Genomic DNA, 10,195 nt, shown 5'->3' on the forward strand with positions numbered 1-10,195 from the left:
CAGCGCACGGCGAGGGTGGCGCTCGGAAGGAGCGAGCGCGTGAGGGAGGGGGAACGAGCGAGGGGAGTGGAGGTGCCCGAGGCGTCGCGGGAGGTGGAGGCCTTATCCTCTCGCGGCGATGCCGGCGAGGTGATCCGGCGGGGTCTCGCCCCTGTAGCGATGCGGTCGCTGGAACATGGAAGACGACCGGGGAGGGGGAGTTGGGCTGGCTAGGCTAGGCTGGGCTAGCCGGCCAGCTGGGCCAGTGGGCCAAGGCCCTTGGGGCCGGGGGGGTTTCTTTTCTTTTGTTTTCTTTTTTACTTTTTACTTATTTTTCTTTTCTATTTTATTTCTAGTTTCTCTTTTATTTCGTGTTAGCAAAATACCAAAATGGCACCTAATTTGTTGTTACCAAATATGCCACGGCCAGATTAACTTGCTACCCAAACTAAAATAGTTTCATAATTAATTAATATTTAGAAGTATTTAAGTAATAGTTCTCCCTGATGTTTTATCCATCTAATAGTATTTAAATATTTTATAAAGGTTTGGTTTCTCCACCATAATTGCCTATGCATTATTTGGTTCAATCTGAACATTTTAGTTTCAATTGTTGAAAACTTTAATTGTTTTGACTTTAATTCAAACTTGAATTTGAATCAGTTTCTAACTAACGCAAGATTAGCAACAGTAATCGAGGTGATGTGGCATTATTAGTAGAGGTTACTGTAGCTTGATTATCCGGGCGTCACATGCTCCAAGAAAAATCATCATGAAAGTTTCATTCCGTTTGGACTCCATTTGGTATTCCTTTTCTGCGAAACTCAAAAACATGGAAAAAACAGGAACTGGCACTGGGCTCTAGGTTAATAGGTTAGTCCCAAAAGTAATATAAAATAGCATAATAATGCATATAAAACATCCAAAACAGATAATATAATAGCATGGAACAATAAAAAATTATAGATACGTTGGAGACGTATCACCCAACGACCCGGGAAGGTCCCACATGGACCGAGGGGTGGGGCTACAACCGACATGGGCTGGCCGCACCATTCCCCAAGGCACATGTTGTTTAAATCTAGAGATAAGGTCTTATCTCTAAATTTAAAGGGTTGAATCTAGAGATAAGATGTTATCTCCAAATTTAAAGGGATTTCTCCCATATGGCCGACCCTAGGATGGTTTTGGGACGCCCTCCCCTGCCCCTGGCTTATATATAGATGACGGGCACATGGGGGCAACCACCCCTTCACCCCTCCCAACTCCTCTCACGTTCCTCCGGTACGCGCTTGGTGAAGCCCTGCCGAAATACCGCTGCCGCCACCACCACCATACCGTCGTGCTGGTTTCGATCTCATCTACGTCCTCTCTCTCGCTTGCTGGATCAAGAAGGAGAGGACGCCATCGAGCTGAACGTGTGCTAATCTCGGAGGTGCTGTTTGTTCGACACTAGATCGTGATTGGATCGTGAAGACTACGACTAATCAACCGCGTTACGACGCTAACGCTTTCGGTCTACAAGGGTATGTAGACACACTCCCCTCTCGTTTCTATACATATACTAGATTAGATCTTGGGTGTTCTTAGGAATTTTTTTGATTTTCATGCTTCGTTCCCCCTCAACTAACACAAAGAAGACATTGCCAGTGCTTATATGGCCTAAGTCATTGACCCAATTGTGACTTTACTCCCTTGATTTTCTTATCGACACTCGAGCGCCATGGAGGTGGGAGAAAACTCATCATGTAGGTGGCAAATCGTAGCGAGTGGCCGATTTTCTACACTCTTTACCACACATCACTAGAATTCGCTTACTACAAAAAGCGATCGATCACCACCGCCGTATCAATCGCCTGATAGTTTACCATTTCACCCCCTTCTTTCCCTCCGGTGTCCATGATGGAAGATTAAGTGGTAAATGCATATACTACATTGAAAAACATCGAAGGCTAAACAAACACAAGGCTACTAGATGGTCACATGCTAGGGCCATGTGCGCCGCCTGTCACGTGGATACCAGTTCCACAAAGCAAACCATTTGTCCAAATCCATGTCTACCAGAATTACCAAGAGAATGTGATTCGGATCAAAATGGAGCACAAACTCAAGTGTAGGGACCGAAATAGTGGTTTTGAGAGTTTCCGGACCAACAAATCACAAGATCAAAGTTTATGAACCGTTGATGTAGTTCACTATAATGCTAATGAGCTACATACAAAGGCCTTGTGCAAAGATCATGGAAGTTGTAACTCCGAAGTGTGATTTTTGTAGTAATTGACAATTCCTATGGACTAACGATGCCATTGAGTTGTATATGACGATTCCATAGGTGATGCATGAAGAATATTGGTGGATTTGAGGATGAATGCCATCAAAATCAAGATATGTATTGAGATTTAGTAAATAATGACATTCCTATGGACTAACTATTTCATCAAGTTATATATTTAGAACCATTTCATGAATTATATTGGGTGAATGTGGGATGACTTCAAACTAAATTAACATATGCATCTGAAAGAATTAAATCGGCCGACAGAGGGTGGGGGTGAATAGGAGACTACAAAATTGTAACCTAACTTCCAAATTTTAGGGTAGATGAAGATAAAGTAAGCTCTGTAGATATGCAATCTATGGTGGGAACAACCTACGTGGGAAGCAAGATAGTAAAGTAGATAAGCAAGAGCAACAATATCAAGCAAGTATAATTAAGTAAAGGTACGTAAACAGATTAATCACACAAGTCAAAGACACAAATGTATCCCGAAGTTCACAGTCTTTGGGGAGTGCTAATCTTTGTTGTAGAGGTGCTAAAACCAAAGCTCCGGAGCACCCCAGGTGGCTCACCCTAGTCTCCCTCAAGTCAACCAATGGATGAGCCTCAAATCACTCGTGGTTGGTCTTGAAGGCATCCGGAACTTTACAAACATCTCGGAGCACACCACACAATAGGCAGCTTCCGGGGCTTTACCCCTACCACCTAGGAGTCCTAAATCTTCAAGATAGAAAGTTTGGTGATGAAAATAAACTACATTATTCTCTGCGCGTTGCTGCAGAAATATATGGTAAAATTTTAACATCGACTATTACATAAAATAATAAGCTTGAGGATTAGGGTAATCATTCGGCCACATGGAATAAACTTATCGGTTCAAGGGAATTGATACACTTTACCACAATAATTAACCATGCAAGAATTTTTTAACTCTCCAAGATTCAATCCTACTGTAGGTGCTACCAATATGAAATCTCCATCAAAGATTTTGCAATTACATACTTTCCAAATGCACCACATCCCAAAATGGCAATTTCGTGGCCAAGTCTATTGGTCTATTGTTAAACAATTTCCATATATCACATAATTTAGATGCCTCTTCTTCGTGCAAGTCGGAGGAAGTCCCAAAATTCCAAGGCAAATCAGCGACCAAAGAAAAGTTCAACTATATTCCTCGCAGCCTGGTTGATTGGAGGGTATAATTTGTTTATCCTCTCCTATTTATTCCCGTGTTAGTCATACTTGTTGTTTACATAGGTGCTTCAGCTATATGCATAGTACATGTTTACATGGTCAAATATCAGTACAAGATTAATACTATCAATGCCATTTCATATATTTTTAATTAAATCAATAATTTTTTTGCTATTTTATCCAACAAGTTTGTACACCATTGTCATGTTGCTCTTTGAGGATGGTGCTCAAATAACAAAAGACTAGAGGCAAATGCTAAAAGCATATGATTTACTTGCCCGTCTCAGCAACTTTGTTTCTTCATGAGCTTAGATCGTTGACCTCCTTCTACAATGCACTTGAGTCCAAGCAATGTAGTCGAAATTGAAAGGACGCGGATGTTCTGAGCTCAGGTGAACATTAAAATTTTAAAATATACTAAATATTCTGTTTTTTGTGTGAAACATTGACAAATGTTTTGATAGGTTGCAAAATTTCACAAGCTATCAAAACAGTTGTCAATGTTTGACACAGAAGAAAAATTAGAATTTTTTATTTTTTTTTGTTTCTTTTGATTTTACTGTTCATCCGAGCTCACGTGAGCTCGGGATCAGACCAACACTTTTGAAGTTGAAAGCATAACAATGCCACAGGATATGATAACAGGGACCTAGAGTAGCATTTCCTTTGTTCGGCTCAGTAATTTCTTTCTGACTAATTTATGTGCCTAGTTGAAACGTGAGGTATATGAGATATCAGGTGCATGTTCCATCCTGAAAATAGCGAAAGCCTCGGCGTGGAAGAAGCATCAACAATGTGGCATGGGCTGCAAAGAGGCGAAGAAAAAGGCAAAGCAAAAGACGGCCTGTCGCCGGGGCGGTACATGATCATCATCTCATTCGGGTAGTGGTACGGTTGGTCTTTTACTCGGCTGAGATTTTGCAGAGTCCTGCACACCCTACTAACAGTAATCGATGGGCACTCCACTCCAGTACCCTTTCGGCCTTTTCCAACAAAAGAAAAAGGGGAAAAAATGCAATGACAGTCCGAAAACCTTAAGCCTAGCGCGGCACGGCAGCCTCCAGCAGGGAAAACAGCAGCGCGCCACCGCAGCGTATCCTCGCGACAGAGCAGAGCAGGGCAGTTGGCGTTGATCCGGTGATGGAGATGGATGGAGACCGGTCAAGGCCGTACCGCGGCCATGAAGCCGGGCGTCAATGCCTGCCTGTGCCATGCCACCAAGCCAAAGCCAAAGCCTGCGCGCAACTCCATGGCGCTCTGCACCGCCTCGCCAGCCGCAGCAGTCCTCGCCTCGCTTCCAAAAGGAAACAAACAAAACTGGTTAAATGGGAGAGGCGAAAATAACATGACGGCCCTCGCCTGGCCTGTCCCCCCCCCCTCCGTTTCCCGTCGGGGGCGTAGATAGAAGAGATCGTCGTCGTGTGTGGGCCTTTCCCCCACCGCAAGAAAACAAGGGGCGCAGCAGCACCCCTGCCCCTGCCATATCGAGCCCGGAAAAAGAAGGAAGGAGCGAGTGCAAACAAATTTCCCCAAGCAAAACGGCAAGAGGAGATTCCCACCCCAACCCCCTCCCCCACTTTGCTCCGCTCCACTACCCTCGCCTCCGCACGCCATCCTTTCGCCTCGATATCATTTCCCCATCAACCCCCCAGGTCGTGGCGGGACGACACGGCCGCTTATAAGGCCGGCCCGGGGCCGATCGATCGTTCCTGTGGTGATTGGTAGTTGCACTAGCTGACCGAGCGAACAAGGACGCGCCGCCGATGGGCTGCAAGGGGTCCAAGCTGGACGAGCAGGAGGCGGTGGCGCTGTGCCGCGGGCGGGCCGACCTGCTCGCGGTCGCCGTCCGCCACCGCGACGCGCTCGGGGCCGCGCACGCCGCGCTCGCCGGCTCGCTCCTCTCCGTCTCCTCCTCGCTCCACCTCCTCCTCGTCTCCGCCTCCGCCCGCCAGCGCCCGGGGATCGCGCTCCCCGCCGCTGCCAATGCCAAGGCCGTCGACTCCCCTCCAGCGGCGCCGCAGCCCTCCTCGCCCCCGCACTCCTCCTCGCACATCGACTTCGCGCCCTCCTCGGGATCCGACTCCGGCTCCGTCGCCTCCTCGTCTCCCCGCCGCGTCGACGACCAACTCCACCACCCGCACCCGCACCCGCACGCGCTTCAGTTCCCGCATTACGGCTACGGGTACGGGTACGGCTACGAGCCCGAGCCGCCGTTCGGGTACCCGCCGGGGTCGCTGCAGCTCTACTACGCGCGGAGCCGCCCGCCTCCGGCCTCGGTCGCCGTCGAGCAGCGCCCGCCCGCGTCGGAGCGCGTCTACTTCGGCTCCTCGGAGCCAGCGGGTGGGAACGCGCGGTACTACTCGTACGGAGGAGTGGCCACGCCGGCAGGTAGGGCGGCTGCACCCCCGCCGTTGCCGCCGAGGGCGAGCTCGTGGGACTTCTTCAATGTGTTCGACGACTACCAAGTGCACGACAACTACTGTTACGATGCTGCCGGCGCCGGGACCATGGCGACGACACCGTACACGCCGAGCCGGTGCTCGCGGGACGTGCGGGAGGAGGAGGGCATCCCGGAGCTCGAGGAGGACGACGCGGTCGTCAAGGAGGTGTCCAGCGAGCACTATATGCCCGGGAGTGGTGGTGCTCGCAGCCGACGCAGCTCCGTCGGCGGCATGAGCAGCAGCGAAGAGGATAATTGTGTTGTCGATAAGGGAGTTCTCTCCGGAGGTGGCGTGGCGCGGCAACAGGCGCCAGCGCAGCCTAATGTCGCAGCCTCCGTGCGGACCCACCGGAAGTCATCGGAGAGTGCAGACTTCGCCGGGGAGATCAAGGCACAGTTTGTTCGAGCGGCGGATGCAGTCTGGGAGGTCGCACCGATCCTGGAGGTCGACAGGCGGAGTTACCAATACCACCCCCGCAGCTCAGTGTACCATGGTGAGTTCATGCATGTACTCTGATTAGTTTAGTGTCATTGATGTTATGGCGAACCATTTGTTGTTTCTGGAACTGGCATATTTTCTGATATACTTTGCTGTATAAATATATACTCTGATGTACTCCTACTTTGGTGTCGTCGATTCTTGGTGTCACTGATCGATTTATTGGTATTTCGAAATAGTTTCGTCTCGGATGGTGTCAACGGGTGCATTACCAAATTCAGGGCATGGAGGTGAAGAGTTGGATGTTGGAGGTTGGAAGAAGGTGGCTGAAGGGGAGAGGAGCTTATCCGTCACCCTGCAGAAACTCTATATCTGGGAGAAGAAATTATATAATGAGGTTAAGGTATGTATTCACCTTCCATTTTGTTGAAGTAATACCTGAATTTACTCTGTGCTGGAATTATATGTTAGTAACTAGGTATGTTGGAGTACTTTATCTAGTTAACTGATATGTAGGATGCAATTGTTTTTGTTCGACTCCTACTAAATACTACTGGTGACAAATATTTACTGAAAGCAGAGTGTCATCCTTTCATAGTGCCATGTTTGCGCAATGACAACATCCTTAAGCTGGCGCCCATAGGCAGCTATGCAGAAAGATGAAATGTTGATCCTAGCATGGCAAGGCTGAGATCAATGGAATGCCAGGTGTTCTGCTTCATTAGGAAAAGGTCTTAGTAATATCGTGTAAAAGCTCCTTTCTGGAGACCAAATACCCAGATTAGGAATATTTAAATTTACGTGCCATATTAAAAAGATTTAACCACTTCTGTAATGGTGTTAGATGTACTTTTGAGTTTGTGGGTTTCTCTTTTGATGTTTAGTTTCATTTGAAAGGATGCTACACTAACCCATGCAAAAAAAAGGCTGCTACACTACCTTTTTAGTAGGTTTCTCATGCATAACAATATTAAATTTCATTTAAACTATGTTTTTGGCTCCTTAGTAAACAGATGATCATTTTAGGATGAAAATCTCTTATGCAGCACTAGTTTCAATAATGTGGGACGTGTTTTTTCTTTTAAACTGAGATTATTTTTCTCATATGCACCCCTGTTAACTACTGTGCTACATCTGATTATTTTTGTTCTGTTTTCCTCTTGCAGTCTGAAGAGAAAATGCGCCTCCTGCTAGCCAAGAACTCCAAGCGGCTGAAGTTCTTGGATCAAAAGGGTGCTGAAGCTCAGAAGATCGATGCAACTCAAAATTTGGTCAGGAAGCTGGCGGCAAAAATAAGAATGGCTGTGCGAGTTATTGCTAAGGTTTCAAAAAAGATAAACAAAGTTAGGGATGAGGAATTGTGGCCACAAATTATGGCCTTAATCCAAGGGTACGCTCTAATTTTTTGCCTTGACATCTTAAGTACATATTTCAATTAGTTCCCTGTCGGTACACTACTTCCGCCTTTACACTTGTTGTCTGCTTGTCTAGTTTGTACAATCTTCTATTAGCTTGCAAAACGCTCTTATATTGTGGGATGGAGGGAGTAACATTCTCAGTCCAGTAGGTTATTAAGTTTCAGTGCAGCTGCCTGGAAATTTTTACATATTGTGCAGAGGCTAACTCTACAGTCCTGCATTTACAGTTCAAATGTATGTTTTTTTTTTTGTAAAAAAAAACTCATGTTTTGGAGTAATGAATATCCCTACATGCATTTACCATAGGTGAACTTTCCTGAACATTCTCGGTTTGTTTCTTTGCAATCTTGCATTCCTTATCCCACAGAACCTAGCTCGCATCAAAAGACTGACAACCTCTCTTTGTAGGTTTGTGAAGATGTGGCAAGAAAAGCTGGACTGCTACCAGACTCAGTGTGAAGCAATATCAGAGGCGAAAAACCTGGATTCAGCTATCTCCGGCGGAATCAGTCGGGATTTAGCAATGGAGCTTGAAGTGGACTTGGTTAAATGGATTGTAAATTTCTGCTCTTGGGTAAATGCGCAAAGGAGCTTCGTGAAGGCACTGAACGGATGGCTGGCACTGTGCCTTAACTATCAGCAGGAGGAGACGCCTGACGGAGCTCCTCCTTATTCTCCTGGAAGGGTGGGTGCACCTCTTGTGTTTGTCATCTGCAACACCTGGTCTCAAGCCATGGATCGGATTTCCGAGAAGGAAGTGGTTACCGCCATGCAAGCCCTCGTGTCCAGCGTGCGCAACCAGTGCGAGCACAGAGCCGCCGTTGAGCCAAGCGAGCTGATCTTCGTGACCCGGGAAAGAGAGAAGTGGAACAGGATTCTGGAGAGGAAGTCCGTGGAGATTAACAGGGAGGCAGACACACTGAACAGGAAGCTGGCCCTGGTGCCAGGCCGGCAGAGCCTGCTTCCAACGGCGCAAACGTACCAGGCGCATTTTCTTGAAGCAGACAGTCTGCACGTAAGCTTGAGCCGGGTGCTTCAGTCCTTGGAGAGCTTCGCGTCCAGCTCCCTGCAAGCTTTCCGGGAGACTCTGAGACATGCTGAAGAAGAAACGCTGTCCAGAGAGAGTGCTAAAGCTTCATAGCCTGATTGCATCTCACACTAGAGCCAACAAACAAATCTTGTACTCCCTCCGTATCAAAATATACGACATTTTTTAGGCTAAACTAGCCTACAAAAACGTCTTATATTTTGGTACAGAGGTAGTAGAGCATAATCATCATCTCCTCATCAGGTGGCATCGGTGCTGGGCGAAAGCTTCTGACGGATTTTAGTTTTGGTGGAGAAATTCTGACTTCTGAGTTTTAGTAGCCGACCGAGATTTGCGCGCGTTGTTTGGCAACCCTTGGTCCATCAGAATAGAACAGCTGTTGAAGTAGTAGCAGGTAAATATGGGCAGGTGCTTGTTTTTTGTGTCATGGGCATGTACTGTGCAATATTCAGCGCATTGAATCCCTTGGGTTTTTTTTTTGGCTGCTGCCATTGCTTTTTGGCCTCTATATTATAACTGAATGCTTGAATGTGCAATAGTGGTATGATCTGCTCATTGGTCGTATTGTTCTGTACATGTCGAGTCTGAGCGTGAATTATGTTGAAATTGTTAATTGTGTCCAATCTATGTGTGCTTAAATTGCAGTTGGACCTGGGATTAGTAAATAAGGTTAGGAGAAGTTCTTTTTTGGGACAATGGGTTCAGATCTTTTATTCGAACAAACTCTCATAAATGGCGGCACCAGATCAAATATTCAAAACAGAGCTAACAAACTCTCATAAATGGCGGCACCAGATCAAATATTCAAAACAGAGCTTAGGCTCACATGCTCCCGGATGAGCACTAAATTTGGAAAATAGTAAAACAAAATGTCAGCAAAAACATGTCCATTTGTTTCTACATGTGTGTTATGTTTTGTGAAGAAATGGCATATCTTGTGATGTTAAAAAAACTTGTCGAGCATAGTTTTTGTTCCTTTTTCCACAACATATGTTGTTTCTTTCCTGCAGAAAAAAAAATGTTGTTTCTTCAGATAGAAAAAAAAACTCACATTTAGAAGACACAAACAAGTTTGTTGTAGAAACAGGTATATTATTAGAAGAACATTATTTTTACTGTTCACATAGGAGCATGTGCATTCGGTCTTGGGAGCAAAAACATTGCACCCATATAAAATATTCGAAACTGTTGCACCGAATCCAACCATCATCCTTGAAGCCATTGCTTTCCCAAGATTTACGTTGGCCGTATTGTTCTGTACATGTCGAGTCTGAGCGTGAATTATGTTGAAATTGTTAATTCTGTCCAATCTATGTGTGCTTAAATTACACTAGCTATCACCCTCATTTTCGTGAAATCATGAACAATTTTCCCAAATCAAGAAACATTTTTACAGATT

General features: G+C 46.1%; 1 protein-coding gene across 1 annotated transcript; it reads left to right on the forward strand.

Annotated features, from left to right (window-relative positions):
- The first annotated feature begins 5,003 nt into the window (after window positions 1-5,003).
- LOC123145062 (protein ALTERED PHOSPHATE STARVATION RESPONSE 1) lies at window positions 5,004-9,369 on the forward strand. Its single transcript, XM_044564370.1, has 4 exons — window positions 5,004-6,385; window positions 6,570-6,733; window positions 7,497-7,720; window positions 8,157-9,369. The coding sequence occupies exons 1-4, from the start codon at window positions 5,215-5,217 to the stop codon at window positions 8,887-8,889; spliced, it is 2,292 nt and encodes a 763-aa protein (XP_044420305.1). The 5' UTR covers window positions 5,004-5,214; the 3' UTR covers window positions 8,890-9,369.
- Window positions 9,370-10,195: the final 826 nt, after the last annotated feature.

This window comes from Triticum aestivum, chromosome 6D (genome assembly GCF_018294505.1).
Source record: "Triticum aestivum cultivar Chinese Spring chromosome 6D, IWGSC CS RefSeq v2.1, whole genome shotgun sequence".
In the NCBI taxonomy this organism is placed as follows: Eukaryota; Viridiplantae; Streptophyta; class Magnoliopsida; order Poales; family Poaceae; genus Triticum; species Triticum aestivum.